Genomic DNA, 16,512 nt, shown 5'->3' on the forward strand with positions numbered 1-16,512 from the left:
TAGCATGGCATTAGATGGCGGGTGGACACAGATTTTCCAGGCAATGGAGGTGTATTGATTGGATTTCTGGAGGGTGTAGACCCAGATACTGACGTGAAGGAGGATGGAGGCAGGGCTCCCCTCAGAAATTTAAAGAGGGCCTTGTTAGCAAAGGGTTGCTGATTAGTGTGGCTAATTAGTAGTGTGGCTCACTGGTTAGAGGCGGCAGACCCGAGAGCAGAAGACGGCCCGGGACCAGGGTTCAATTCCCGGCGCGGCAGGTTTCTGTACCAGGGTCAGCGGACTCGATAGTTCTCTCGCCTCGGTGCCCACTCTGATCAGCGATCACACTCGGCAACTCTGGGCATTAGCTTGCCTCATCTTCACTAACGGCCCCACCAGACCGCCGGGGATGCCTGGTCTCACCCTGGAGATACCCATTAAGGGACCATCTCTCAGGGAAGCCAGGAAGGGTTTCGCAGCGGTCGAAGCGCCTTGGGACCCTCCGGGTAAGTAGTGCGCTATATAAATGCCTATACATTTACATTACATTTACATTTAGTTCTTGAGCGTTGCTATTTCATAAGTGGTAGGAGTGAGAAGTTGAACTGTAGTTTTTGTTGTTCCAGCGGAGAATGTTTTGAGGTAGGCATTCCCTTGTGTCTGCCCCTGATTACTGCTTCAAAAAGACTGATGACAACCAGGAAAAGAGCCAGAAAATCACATTTAAAAGAGAAGCAACAAAAACTGATTCTAAAACAATATACAGTGGACACACATCCCATTTTTGGAAAAGGCATCTGACAGTGAGATCCAAACCACACCAGTTTGTTTCAGTTCCATGTTCTTCTGACGAAGGAAGGAAGTGCTCTGCAGAATAGTAGGTCGGCTCTGTGGCCATGACTGGTGTCTGCCTGACAGTCAGTCTATAACAAGTGGGGTGACATCACCTGAAGCTTGCACTTCCTGCTGCAGGACCTGAAGGGTTGCATAGAGCCTAGAAAGGAAAGGAGCGTATCTGGCCCTATCGTAGGATGGACAGTCCAGGAAAAGAAGCCAACTGCAGTCCCGGAATGGGGAACAATTGTTGGAGAGGGATCCTCCAGTTTTCCTGAGTATTTCTTGTTGAGCACTGCACCAAGACTCCTGAAGTGTAAGCATGATTGAAGTCTGCCATGGAACTGAAAGACTGATGCTGCCACTGCTGAGGTCAGAGTTGCATTACTTCATCGCCGTCAAGTTAGGATCCCTGGTCAGTCCGGGGACAGCAACTGCTGAATATAACCATGTTTTGACAATCAGCGTGGAGGCCACATCAACCATCCCATCACCCCATCTGATGAAGAGGAGTGCCGCTGTGTGAGCTGCCATGCTGACATCTCGTAGCTGTCAATTTCCAAGTGTGGCAAAGGATGCAGCCCTTAGGAGCAGGACTGCTGCAAGCTTCTGTACTGCACAACCTGCACTGAAACAACCATAATGAAGGCAACTACTGTTCCTAAAGCTGCGAGCAAAATGAGAGATTGAGGAAGCAGAGCAAAGTCTGCGACACGAACTTGAGACTTTTGAGAGATACACCAGTCAGGCAGGGGAGTCGCAGGTCGCGCAGGGACAGGGTTAATTTAAAAAAAGGTTGAAAAAAAGTTAACTTACCTTCGCGGGCCCGCTTCCGCATCATCTCTGCTTCACACGAAGCAGGCAGCCTCCCTCCACTCCCCTAAGCCAATCACAATACTGCAATGGCGGCATTGTGATTGGTCGGGACACTGACCAGCCAGGCTCCTATGGGGAGGCCATTTACTCCATGTAGGCTGCATGCAGCCTACATGGAGAAACGGCAGAGTGCGCATGACTAGTTTGGGCGGCCAACTCAGCAGTGGGCAAGCCACTCCTCCCCTGCTCTAGGGCAGCCCCGCCCACCCGCCTGCCCCCAACCAAACATTTGTGCTTTCTCACAGGGCGAGAAGCAGTAACCTAAAATGGTAGTTTTATCATTTTATGCTTCTGCTTCTCACACTGCGAGAAAGCAGTGGGGCAATGCTCCTCCGCCCTAGTGGAGGAGCTGCCCCTAAGGTACACTTAAAGAGGAGAAAGCAAACTCAACTGTTGTGCGCATTTATGCCTTGTGAGTATTTCAAGTGACCTGCACCTCTACCTCATCAGTGCTCTATACAGTTTTTTCTCTAGGGATTGTGGATATTGGGAAACACTATTAGTGGGGGAGGGTACCAAAGGGCATGGCACCTCATTAAAAGATCGCAAACAAGATTACAACCTTGTGTCTGCTTTCCCTATATTTGCTGTGTGGTATCAAGTAATGCTGTGTGAATAAAAAAGCAAGCACTGGGCCGTACATTGCTTTCTTGGGTCAGGTGGTTGACGGTTGATCTCTGAGCTCTTTCCCCTCTTCTCTGACAAGCCTTTGACTGCTCGCCCTCAACACCCTGAGGTATATAGTTTGAAGCGTACCCAAGAAACACCTTTAAAATAAATTCGATTTTGGCCAAAGAGCCACCTTACCCACTGAAGACAAAGCGATGGCAACTCGGTACCATGCGACTTACAGCCCGAGTAAATGAAGCTGAGATGTGATACCAGTATCTGTGAAGTAACAGACATAGAGAACGTAAGCAAAACGGAGAACATGTCAGGAAGATATCTTGGGCTTTACACTCAAAGGGCTTGGAGGACGTAAAGTCGAACTCCTGTAGTACTCAGGCATATACCTGTACCCTAACATGCCTTTTTGAATTGGCACCAAACATCTAAAATGGTAATTATAAAGTGATTTATTTAGGGAATATTCAAATAAAATATTACAAATAGAAAGTACTGTACCCTCTTTGCACTTTTACTATTGAGAAGTTGGACGTTTTGAGGGCAAATCACAAAGGCATGTAGGAGTATGTAAAATAATACTCCTGTAATATTACTTCCTGTAATCATAAACGCTTTTGTGAAACGGCCCCTTTCTCCTGAAGTCACGATGGAAGAAAGGTCGGCGAGGGACAGGGGGTTTTGGGGTGTCACTCAAAAGAACCTTTTGGTATAAGGATAAAACACAGGATCCGGATTATGTCACTGAATTAGCGTCACTGCAGAAATAGTACAGATGTACCTCAGCGTGCATACCAACATATGGAAAACCAGCAAACTCTGCGCACTCACATACAATAATCTTGTGTTTAAATTCAGAAACTGGAGCTTCATGATTGCTAACAGAAAGAGAGGATTTGTAAAGCATTGTTTCACTTTCCCTTTATTGGCCTGAATGTCAGTCTCGCGCATTCACAAAAGCCTCTGCCAGGGAAGCATTTGAACAACATGTTCAGTAGGAACTAAGGGTTTTGGAATGGAAACAAAAAGAGCAGGTGGTGTGTAATATTTTGAACAGAAATGAGAGAAAAGCATTACAGCTTTTACAGAATGTCAACAATTTAGTGATAAACGCTTTTAGTGGATGGGTGGATGGTGTGCTTTCAACAACTTCCAACCCCCTACTCATTGATAAAACTGTTCTGTACATTCCACAGCTGCATTCTGGGGTCCATCCTACTATGGCTCTGCAAACTGGGGCAATTACTCCCTTTCTGCACTTGACTTTCATGTCTATATTTCCCATTTCGTGCATTACTGTGCAAGCTCGTATTGTATTGTCTACAAATCTGTCCATGATCCTGCTACTTCCATCTCTCTTCGCCTATTCATAGCCATTTTCCAGCTCAGAGCTTCTTTGTCTTGTAATTCACAGAAACTGTGTTACTACAGCCAGCTTTCTGACGTCATGGAAAGGTCTATTAGAAAGCATCGGAGCCAGGCTTTGATAGATATACCTCTGTGAGTTCTTTCAGGTCAAATATTTTGCAGATGGCTAAATTTTTAAAGGCAAAGTCAGAGAAACATTCTGGTCATGGATATTAGGAGGAAAATTGGAAAGGCGGTAAATAGTTTGCAAATCCTGAATTTTCAACAGGATGAAGATGTGAAGCTAGAAATTATGAGCAGGTGGAAATTACAGAGGTATGGAAGAGGCATCATGGAACTTATTGAGTTGGGTGTCCCATTCCTTGGCTGGGTTGATTGGTTTGTGTAGCCCCAAGGGTTTTACTTTTGGTGCATGTTATGTGAGTAGTGGGGGGGTTCTTCCAGTGGCACTGTGATGTCACCTGGCCGACTCCTTCACACTTCTTCTCCCAGTGTAGCAGGCATAACACAGGCTGTTCTCTGTTTTTCAGTGAGACCATCATGTTCCTGCACCAGATCTTCTATCAGGGTCTGAAAGCGCGCATTTCCAGCTGGCCGACACTTGTCCTAGGTGAGTACAGACAGTCAACGAGTGAGTAAACTAAGGTGTTTGTAAAATAGTGCATCTTCATGGTGTGAACAACCTGAGGCAGTCATCTTTGTAGGTGTGAAAACACTTTTGCTTTCATTTAAGTTTTGACAGGTAGTCTGCTGTCTACCAGGGGGTGTGGAGGTAATAACATCTGCTGCCCTTGTGAACTACCGCCCATCATATCTAGAGTTCTCCGCTGGCCTGGTGGAGATCCCTATGCTGTCAGAGGAGCAGCTTCTCCTCAGAAGGCTCTGAAAGTTTACTGAGCAGCTGCCATGTTTCATGCATCCACTCAGCAAACATTTAGGTAATTATTTGGGGCTGCATTCCAGTACATAGTTTTTTTGCCAACTATGACACCGCAGATCATTGAAAGACATATGCAAATCAGCCTAGGTCCTCCTCGAACAGGAACAGTCCACATCCTGTCTGTGCTGGAAAATAAGCATTTCAATACCGGTTTTAGTCTATTTGGGCCTCTTCAGTCGAGTACAGCTTGGCTTTAGTGGCATAAACTCACCCATCACACCCCCTAAGTTGTGTGTAACAGGCTAGCATCTCTCTTAGTCGCTCGGGCCTGAAGTCTTTTGATTACTAGACAGAAATGCCCAGTTCTTGCCTGGCTGGCTGGCATGTCTGTCCAAAGCCAGTTATATTCCTGGGCAGACCCTGAGCAATGTGGAAAAACTAAAAGACAAATCCTGATTCCAGTGACCACTGCACTTAATACTTCACAGGAGTCCCTCGCACTTATTGTGGAGGCATTTCAATCAAGGATATGTATTTTAGAAGGGAAATAAATCATTTCACACAAAGAAGGATATTTCAGTGTCTATTTTAAACACAAATCAAGTCTTTCATGAGTGCCCAAGACATTTCTCTTACCTAGCCATTTCCTCGCTCATCCATATTTCGTTATTTTCAACATTTCCTCATCAACCATTTAGCTAAAAACTGAAATGTGCCTTTCCTGTAATTCTGGTACAAGACTCAGGCTCCCTTATCTGAGGTCCTTAATAACCCCTTCACTGCAGGGTGTTTCCCCCCGTAGGGTGGGGAGGGGGGCCGCGCGCGCCGCCGCTGTGCTGGTGACGAGCTCAGCTCGTCATGAGGCACAGCGCAGCGGCACACATCGTCACAACCACACCCGTTTTTAGAACGTTCAGCACAGCGGGGAAATTATCCCCGCGTGCAACGTTCCAATGGCCGTGACGAGCTCAGCTTGTCATGAGTGCAGCTGCGCTGTGCCTCATGACGAGCTGAGCTCGTCACCAGCACAGAAACTCATTTCTGAAGACTACTCCATCCCAGTTCTTCACACCAGAGTTGTTGGTATTTGTCACTAAACATCTACCCATGAATAACCAATATGTTCTCTACACGCACAGAATGAGAATGAGCGAGCAGCCACTCACAAGCAAAGAGCATCCACTTACTTTAAGTTTTAGAGCAGACCCTCGCAATCAGTCTTTGCACACATACATGTCAGAGAGCTGTCACCAAACAGCAGTTCCAAAAAGACTGCCCACTCTCACACAGTCACTGAGCAGCATCACTCTTGCACTCACAGAGCAAGAGCGCTCTCAGTCTAGGTGCATTCACAAAAACCCAGACCCATCTCAGTCAAATACTCCTTGAGGCACAGTTATTTTGTTGTGCTGAAAGCAAACTTTCCCAATAGATTTGATGAACATAAAAGAACTGGACCCGCTTTGAAACTACCATTGCATCGGTGGTATCAGGAACCAGTTCTCTCCACTCTCTCAGTTGTCGCCTTTCCTATGCACACCTGCCTGTTTATCTGAATTTGGCCCCTAGAAACACTCTGTTTATCTGTCTTGCATCTTCTTTTTGTTGCATCCTAAGAGCCCTCCTCTAAGAGATGCTCTATGCTTTTATCCTATACAGAACAGCAGATGACACATTAACTACTTGCTTCCCAATGCTTAGATCTTCCAGAGGTGTGTATTCAGCCCCAGGTGCTGTGAAAGGGTCAAACTGTTCCAGAGATGGCCACACGCCCATAACCAAAGACATACCACTAGAGAGCCTGAAAGTGCGAGTGCTCTAAACATGCATGTGCAGTGAATCGCTGTGGCTCCACCTCAGACCACCACTCACACAGTCTTATGGATAAAGCACTTGACGGAGGGTAAGGGCGCCCTCATGGCTCGAATTGTAGAATATACTCTGGCTGGAGGAGATATTCCTAGCTCTGTCCAGCCTGCATCTGTAAGTACTGTTAATGCTTTGCTTTTGGACATTTAGGGGCCATAAAGCACTATGATAAATACAATTTCGCAACTGAAGCTGGTCAACAAATCGATACATTTAAATACCGCGATGCACATTAGGCTACAAAAGAAGGTCAGAGAGTGTTTATGTTTCCAAACCATAATGGTTTATTAAGGGTTGAAAGTTTACAGAAGGCAAAATCATCGTTAGTGTCAATCAATAATCAATAAATTAATTCATTAGCTACTATGAAGTTAAAATCAAGCAGTCATAAATGTATAAGGACAAACTATCATAAGGTCTTCCCAAAAGGAATGGTTAAGTAAATCAGTTCTCCCATAAACAGAGTACCCAACTCTACTCTAAGGTGTCTCAAACGTGTACAAAGCATTTCTGGACATAAATCCACTCTGCACTAACTTCAATCACACAGTTCCAACATTTGCTACACCTACGCATGGGTTCCCATTAAACAATCCAATCAAGTGAGAGTGAAAAGATACAGTCTTGAGCTCATTAGTTTCTCAGAATCCTTACTACAGCTTTTCTGCAATAAAATGAGATACATTGGGCCAGCGTGTACTTTGCATGTTTCTTGGATTCAATGCCAATTTTCACCTTGATTACAACAAAAGCAAATATTTATTCTCATAAGAAAGTAAGAAACATTAAATCATGTTCAACACCATTGAAGTTTAGCGTGCCTAGAAATAAAAGTTCACGTCATGAACATTAGCTATTTTTAAAAGCAGGCCTATGCCAACTGTGGTAAACCTAAAAATGAATAACACACAGTTAATACAATGTTTGTGTTTACATGGTAATGCTGATATGATGCACAAACAATTAATATGAATAATCCCCTTGAACTCTCCCTCTGGTGACTCTGGGTGCCACCACAGACAACTGGAGGGAGGGGGTTAGCAAGGTGACATGGACAATGGGAGGGACAGTGGGGCAAAGCAACCTCGGCTAATGGATGGAGGGCGGTGGCCTGGCAACTCGGACAATGGGAGGGAGCAAGAGTGGAGACTAGCCAATACGAAAAACACAGGCGTGTGGCGGCAAGCCAACACGGACAGGGAAGCAACACAGTGGTGGCAGAAGGACATGATAGGGGCAGCTAAAAATGACACACTCTGGTAGAGTGCTTCGTTACAATGAAAAAGTAGTGCCTACAAAAAATGGGCAGTAGAAAGACAAACGTAATGCGTCAATGCTTCCTAGGAAGGGACAAGCATAGAAGAGGAATTAAGCCTATAGCACCTAACCCTTTAGAAGCAAGCAAATGAGAGGGTCAGTGAAGCAGACCAATTGTAAGAATGGATGGCCTCTAAGTGCACGTCTAAAAATCAAAAGGTCTTGAAGGACAGTGCATGCACTGTCTAGGCAAGACCTAAAAAGAAGGAAACCAATAAAAGTGTAGGTGGAAACTGAACAAGAAAAAAAAAAGCCAATGCAAAATGCAGCACTGCATGGCAAACTTCTATTAGTGATAATGCTTCATATGCTGTGTCTACTGAGGGTGAAAATGAAATGTCGTATGTCTTGATCACTGTGGCCCTCTCAATGACATCATCGGACTAAGGTTCAAGTAGCCTCATCTGCTATGACTGCATACTATCAAACCATGCAGAAGGGTGGACGCTATGCTCCATTGGCCAGGTATCCTTCATCCATTCTGCGACTGGATGCTCATATATCCAATTATAATACACCAGCAAAGCCAAGACCTGACGTCAACAGTGCAAACATCAACCCCCGCCTTGTGTTTCCAACTGCAACCCTATATGCTAACTTATGGACGGCCTCCCACCTTTCAAAGATGACAAAGAGAGAGACTCAGCTGACTCAATAGTATGTAGAGGTCAAGAAACAAAGGCATCAAAGAGTTATAAGGCATTTGAATCCCAGCTGTTCTGAGATAAACATAAGACATCTTTGTGAAGACCTGCAGAAAGCCTTCCAGAACAGTGCAGGTGGTGCGGCCGCATCACCTCCACCTCACCCTGTACCATCTCTTACTATGTAAGAGCCTGCATCTGTTCTTTCCCAACCCAAGACATACACTGGATATAGAGCCCAATCGATTGTCTGTTCTTATTTGGAGTGTTCGGTGTTTGAGATGTGGGGCAAATGTCAGGAGGGCTTGTGGACTGCTACCAGTTCTGTCCAAATGAAATATGAGATGTTCTCCACTATTGACCACAGACCTTGAACTGACTGATCCTCCCCAGCCCACGCTGCTTACATCTGTGGTTATTATTACTGGAAGGGGAGGACACAGAGATATTCCTTTTTTCAAGTGAGAGAGGATCAGCCACAAATTTAATTTCTTTGACACTTTCTGTGATACTGACACCACTGTCTTGTAATTATTTTGTCTTTGGATCCCAGTGGGATGACAGATGAAGTATCCGGTGATAAAGAGCAGCCATGCCCAAGGAACCAAATGTAGAGCTTCTGCCAGGTATCCCTGCACCCAAAGCCATTCTCTTGCCGCAGCTTCTTGGTTGTCGAGAAGATTCCATAACCTTTAACTTTTCCTGATGGGCTGTTGGAAGGAAAACTTTGACTGCATTAGTTCTGAACAAAGCTCCAATGAATTGCAGCTTCGGGACAAACAGAAGATGCAATTTTGTCTCACTGACGAGGAATCCATGCTCTGTGAGACACCTGTATAAAGAAGCAGCACAGATTAGCCAATCATCTAAGTATGCAAATACCAACAATCCTTGAGAATGAAGGATACACATTAATGGGCCAAAGTGTTGTTGACTACCCTTCGGGCAGAGGCCTAACCAATAGGAAGCACACAACATTGGTAATGATTCACCAGCACACACAAAACGAAGGCATTTTTTGAATCGAAGATTAACTGGGGTACACAAATAGGTATCTAAGAGATCTAAATATGATAAAAACATGCCTAGTGTTGTCTGAGGAATAATATTCTGCAGACTCAACATTTTGATAACCTGGTAAGGGGTGTAAGTGTTCACAGTTTTCAAATCCAAAATGGGTCAAAAATCCCATGATGACTGCTGAACTAGGAACATAAAGGAGGAACAATCCTGACCTCTTTTAGACTGTGGAATTGAAATTCTTCCCTGCACTTTCTCAGGATAGTTAGGATTTGGGAGCTGCCGATGGGGCAGGTGGCACTGAAGACTGCTGCTAGGATCTTATGGTGAAAGGATGCATTGGCCACTTTCCCTCCCATAAAAGGGATGACAGGAACCCCTTGAGGATGAGGCCTGTCCAAACAGATGGTGGATTCCAAAACCTCTATCTCCTGATGGAGGGCAACTGGAGTTAATAATTTGTAATCCTCAATGGATTTTTTTACCAAGTTCTCTAATTGTGGAACAAAAATGTGGTACCTTTGAGCAGCAGGCGACTCTCCAAAGTATCAGGGAATTATCCGCCCTCCAAGAGCACATCTAGATTTGATGGCTCACACCAATCAATGAATCTGAAGACTCAGTGGACAAAGAATCAAAAGAAATGTCAGCTATAACGTGACATGTCAGCTTTAAACTTGACATGCTGCTCCATCAGAGAGAGCCTAGTGGAGCTATCTTCACATCTGGGGCCTCATTTATGAGGCCCCTTGCGCCATCGGAACTTCACTTTTCATGAAGTTCCGTGGCGCAGAAGCCTGCGTGGTATTTATCAGGCAGCAGTACGCCAGTTTTTGTGGCGTACTGCTGCCTGATAAATATCAGTCCCTTTAACGCAGTGTTCTGCGTTAAAGGGGCGTGCAATGGGTGTTGCTGAGGGCGTTCCCAGCAACATCCATGGCCTTTTGACACTGCCCCAGATTTACGAGAAATCGTAACTCTGGAGCAGTGCCAAAAGCTTATGCCTCCCCAGGGGAGGCGTAAGGGAGGTGCAACAGGGAGAAATGTCTTTATTTCTCCTCGTATTTCCTTTTTCTATGTGTGCTGCATTCTACAGCACACATAGAAAGAGGAAAAGCCTCTTGTGATTATTTTTGTACAGAAAGGTTTCATTTCCTGTACAAAAATAATCTTCCCCGCAACGCAGGCACCCTTGCACCATTGTGCAAGGGTGCCTGCGCTGGCGCAGGCAGCCCATTGTGCGCCGGCGCAGGGGAAAAGGACAGGAATGCGCCGTATCTTATAGATACGGCGCATTTCTGCCCTTTTCTTTTGCCGTAGGGAAGCGCAGCAGGAAGGCCTGCTGCGCTTCCCTACGGCAAAAAGTCATAAATGAGGCCCTTTCAATTTTGTCATCAGCATGATTGAAATCTTGAAGGAGTCACGGGACCCTGTAAGTTGCATAATATGCTTCTGACTTCATGGATATGTTAGAAGATAATATGCCCTCTTTATTGCACTTTCCACTTTTTTGTCTGCTTCTTCGGCTGAACCTGCGTCTTCTGATATTATTGAGCCACTTGAAGCTAGACCTGCCATGGGAGAGCCCACTTTTACTACCGCAGGGAATTCTTCTTTAAACTGTTCAAGGGGGTATCTTCTAGATAGGAATTTTGGAAAACTCGTTTTATCTACATCAGTCCATTCCCTAGACAAGAAACCAATAATGACTGTATGTACTAGCAGCGATTAAGCCAATTTATGTCTATATTGCCAAAATAATTCATCATCAGATTTTGGCCATTGGAAAGATAAATTCTCCTGTACATGGTTTACCAGTTCTTCTAGCTCTGACCCCCAAGCATATCTACCTTATTGTTCTCTTTCATGCCAATGATCAGAATCACCATCCTAGGAAACCAACATCCTATTCTCCTTTGAAGATGGCTGTCTTTCTTCGGCTGCAAAGGTTGCTTCAATCGCCTTACTTATGATGATTTGTATCAGGTCCATATTGGGTCAGAGTCTGCCACCACTGGAGTGGCCTTCTCATCAGAACTGGCATTAGCAGCATGCTTACTCTTTGCAGTATGTTTCTACATCGTAGCTACAGAGAAGCTGCTTACAGCTCTCCAGTATAAAGGGAGAACTTCCCACTTTGCCAAGTTCCCTAGCAACGGGCTGCACTAGTTTAGAAATATCGCAAGACCGCTGCCATCTTTAAGTCAGGTGACAAAGTCCCTCCCACAATTAAACACACAATGTTCATGCACCCTAAAACCTCTTACAAAGGGATCGGTTACAGAGAAAAATAATCAATTTTATGGAAAAAAAGCCGCCGCCAGATTGCTTCATGGAGGAGGTAGCCAATAACATGTTAACATTGTGGCTAGAAAGGACCCGGCGAGCGGGCCTTTCTACTAACCGAACATTAATATATTGACAGGCGGACAATAAAGCAGACCACCCAATACCTAGAAAAGAAATACATGTTTCAATGACATATTATAATAAATAAAACACTTATCTGTCTGGAGAAATCCGTTTTCCAGAATTAAATAGAAAAAGAAATAGGAAGCTTTTTGTTCAAGCCCCTCCTTTTTAGGTCACATACCATCAAGTGTGACATTCATGATAGGAGGGGCTTGCAAGATATTTCTTTTATTTCTATTGGCGAAATTTGTGGAAGGTTCTCAAAGTACATCTAACAAAGGTGCATAGGTATTGAGAGTTCCACTCACAGGAGTACTCCCCCAGTGCGTGTTACTCTGGTACAGTGCCACTCACACAGCTACTCATAGTGCACAGCGTATCTCACAGAAATCCGCAGCACAGCTGATCCCAATACTCACAGAGCACCTCACATGGATACAGTGCATCTCACTCACCTGCCCATAGTGCACCAACAATACACCTTATCTGGATAACAATGGATCTTAACCAGCTTCTCATAGTGTAGCTCACACAGATGCAATGCAATTCACACCAGGGATCTCCAGTCTTTTCTGTAATAAGAGCTACTTATGTGTAATTAAAACCATCCCGAACTACTAATAATATGAGTGTTGTGACAGTGACCACATAAGTCAAGATTACATTATTGGCCACCATATGGAAAATTACCAACAGTGATCACCTTAGCTCAGTGGGTACTGTGCCAGCAGATATGAAAAAAGGCTTTGTCAATGTGGAATGCCTCTTGGTGGGTAAGACATAGATGTACAGGCGCAGGAACCAAGGTAGTAATATTACTGATATGTCTCCACAGCACTGCAAGGTGTGTCTCACAAAGATCAGCTTTAAATACATTTTAGAAATGCAGCCATTTTTCTACAGAGATCTGTTTACGAGTTCTGAAAATACAAATATTGTCGTCTCCAAATACACGCTTTCAAGTTTGGTTTAAAAATGTTAACTCTGCCAAGCAAAAGCTGGTCTGCAGAGAGGAGAGCGACTTCTAGGTAGCTGGAGAGCTACAGTAGTTGACGAGCTACTCGTTGGAGAAGCCTGGTTTACACAGCTAATCACAAGTACTCACAGCGCAGCCTGACTGGAACCCAAAGCAGCCCTGGCACTTTTCTCGGACCAGCCCCTGGGGTAGCACTGCCTGGCCCCAGAAGTCTGGAAACACTGCCTTGCTGATTTTTGTCCCTAGGGGGGGCGATATTGCAACACCACTGCAAAACCGGCCCCCAACTCTGCAATCCGGCCCCCACCCTTCCAGCCTCCAAGGGAAACGCCCGAGGCCCACTACGGCCAGTCCGGCCCTGAGTGCAGCTCACTGAAAAGCAGTGTGGGATGCCGGGATTAATCCTCGGTGGTCTCGGTCACTCGCGTCCACACAACATTCTCTCACAGACTTTCTGTGTGCACTTTCCTAGAGCAGTGACATCACAATTACTCTATTCTGACCCATAGCTGTTTCAACATTACATCCACTTGGAACAATAACAACACTGCAGATTTCAGGTGGTAAGGAAGCTGCTTTTGAACCCCAGCCTCATATACATGGCGGTATTTCCAGTCCGCTGGGTTGTGGGGTTGAGGTACCGGGGACACTGAGTTAGTTGTGGTTAAGGGGCTCAAGACGCACTTAGTTGTTGGTATGAAGTACTAGGAGCACTGGTTAGGTTGTAGGCATGGGGTAGCCGTGGCACTGGGTTAGTTGTTGGTCTCAAGTATTAGGGGCACTGAATTAATAGTGGGAATGGATTACCAGGGTCATCGTGTTAGTTGTTGGCATGAAGTACAAGGGTCACTGTATTAGTTGTTTGCATAAAGTACCATGGTCGCTGGGTTATTTGTTTGCATGAAGTGCTGGGGCACATAGTTATTTGTTGGCATGAAGTACTGGGGCAAAGTGTTGGTTGTTTGCATGAAGTACCGTGGTACTGGGCTAGTTGTTGGTGTCAAGTATTAGGGGCAATGGTTTAGTAGTGGGCATGGAGTAGCATGGTCAATGTATCAGTTGTTTGCATGAAGTACCAGGGGCACAGTGTTAGTTGTTTTCATGACGCTCCAGGGGCACAGTGTTAGTTGTTTGCATGAAGTACCAGGGCACTGGGTTATTTGTTGGCATGAATTACCAGGGGTACTGGGTTAGTTGTTGGTATGTTGTACACGGGCACGGTACAAATTGTGGACCTGGTATGCTAGGGATATTTTGAAAACCAGGTCAGGCTAAAGGGCCTGTCCATGCCCTGGTCTTCCTCTGCATACAGTTACTTCTGTAACCACCTGCTCTCCTGGGTGTCTCTTGCAGCTGACCTGTTTGACATCCTGCTGCCAATGCTGAACATTTACCAGGAGTTTGTGCGGAACCACCAGTACAGCCTGCAGATCCTGGCCCACTGCAAGCAGAACCGGGACTTCGACAAACTGCTGAAGCAGTATGAAGCCAAGCCCGACTGTGAGGAGCGCACCCTGGAGACCTTCCTCACTTACCCGATGTTTCAGGTGAGTTCCGAGTCCCTAACTTGGAGCGAGGGGGTTTGCTGAAGGGCTGCTGTCAATGTGAGGCACTGCTGTCTCTGTGAGCTCAGCCTGAGACTGCAGCAGTAGATTCCGTACATGATGGAGGGAGCAGGGGGACACGCCGATGGGCACAGCATAAGACAGTAGCAGTAGACACCATAAACCTTACATGATCATGATGGAGAGAGCAAGGGAACATGCGCCTTTACTCAAAGGCACAGTCTAAGATAGTAGCAGTAGATTCTGTACATGATGGGGGGAGCAAGAGGACGTGCTGATAGGCACAGTCTAAGACAGTAGCAGTAGACACCATAGACCATACACGATGGAGAGAGCACAGTTACATGCGCCTTTATTCAAAGACGCAGCCTAAGACAGTAGCAGTAGACACCATAGACCATACACGATGGAGAGAGCACAGTTACATGCGCCTTTATTCAAAGACGCAGCCTAAAACAGTAGCAGTAGATTCCGTACATGATGGAGGGAGCAAGGGGACACGCCGATGGGCACAGCGTAAGACAGTAGCAGTAGACACCATAAACCTTACATGATCATGATGGAGAGAGCAAGGGAACATGCGCCTTTACTCAAAGGCACAGTCTAAGATAGTAGCAGTAGATTCTGTACATGATGGGGGGAGCAAGAGGACGTGCTGATAGGCACAGTTTAAGACAGTAGCAGTAGACACCATAGACCATACACGATGGAGAGAGCACAGTTACATGCGCCTTTATTCAAAGACGCAGCCTAAGACAGTAGCAGTAGATTCCGTACATGATGGAGGGAGCAAGGGGACACGCCGATGGGCACAGCATAAGACAGTAGCAGTAGACACCATAAACCTTACATGATCATGATGGAGAGAGCAAGGGAACATGCGCCTTTACTCAAAGGCACAGTCTAAGATAGTAGCAGTAGATTCTGTACATGATGGGGGGAGCAAGAGGACGTGCTGATAGGCACAGTCTAAGACAGTAGCAGTAGACACCATAGACCATACACGATGGAGAGAGCACAGTTACATGCGCCTTTATTCAAAGACGCAGCCTAAAACAGTAGCAGTAGATTCCGTACATGATGGAGGGAGCAAGGGGACACGCCGATGGGCACAGCGTAAGACAGTAGCAGTAGACACCATAAACCTTACATGATCATGATGGAGAGAGCAAGGGAACATGCGCCTTTACTCAAAGGCACAGTCTAAGATAGTAGCAGTAGATTCTGTACATGATGGGGGGAACAAGAGGACGTGCTGATAGGCACAGTTTAAGACAGTAGCAGTAGACACCATAGACCATACACGATGGAGAGAGCACAGTTACATGCGCCTTTATTCAAAGACGCAGCCTAAGACAGTAGCAGTAGATTCCGTACATGATGGAGGGAGCAAGGGGACACGCCGATGGGCACAGCATAAGACAGTAGCAGTAGACACCATAAACCTTACATGATCATGATGGAGAGAGCAAGGGAACATGCGCCTTTACTCAAAGGCACAGTCTAAGATAGTAGCAGTAGATTCTGTACATGATGGGGGGAGCAAGAGGACGTGCTGATAGGCACAGTCTAAGACAGTAGCAGTAGACACCATAGACCATACATGATGGAGAGAGCACAGTTACATGCGCCTTTATTCAAAGACGCAGCCTAAGACAGTAGCAGTAGATTCCGTACATGATGGAGGGAGCAAGAGGACACGCCGATGGGCACAGCATAAGACAGTAGCAGTAGACACCATAAACCTTACATGATCATGATGGAGTGATGGAGAGAGCAAGGGAACATGCGCCTTTACTCAAAGGCACAGTCTAAGACAGTAGCAGTAGATTCTGTACATGATGGGGGAAGCAAGAGGACGTGCTGATAGGCACAGTCTAAGACAGTAGCAGTAGACACCATAGACCATACATGATGGAGAGAGCAAAGTTACACGCGCCTTTATTCAAAGACGCAGCCTAAAACAGTAGCAGTAGATTCCGTACGTGATGGATGGAGCAAGGGAATGTGCCAATGGGCTGCCTTTACTCAAAGATACGGCCTAAGACAGATGGAGAGAGCACAGTTACATGCGCCTTTATTCAAAGACGCAGCCTAAGACAGTAGCAGTAGATTCCGTACATGATGGAGGGAGCAAGAGGACAC

At 45.8% G+C, this 16,512-nt stretch overlaps 1 protein-coding gene across 1 annotated transcript in view; it reads left to right on the forward strand.

Moving 5' to 3' along the window:
- The window catches only part of RASGRF1 (Ras protein specific guanine nucleotide releasing factor 1), a 656,364-nt gene that overhangs the window by 315,804 nt on the left and 324,048 nt on the right, over positions 1–16,512 (forward strand). Inside the window, exons 6-7 of the mRNA XM_086957896.1 lie at positions 4,215–4,294; positions 14,156–14,349. Of these exons, the coding sequence (XP_086814022.1) occupies positions 4,215–4,294; positions 14,156–14,349 (274 nt within the window). The remainder of the gene's footprint in view (positions 1–4,214; positions 4,295–14,155; positions 14,350–16,512) is intronic.

Source organism: Lissotriton vulgaris, chromosome 2_1 (assembly GCF_964263255.1).
Source record: "Lissotriton vulgaris chromosome 2_1, aLisVul1.2, whole genome shotgun sequence".
Lineage (NCBI taxonomy): Eukaryota > Metazoa > Chordata > Amphibia > Caudata > Salamandridae > Lissotriton > Lissotriton vulgaris.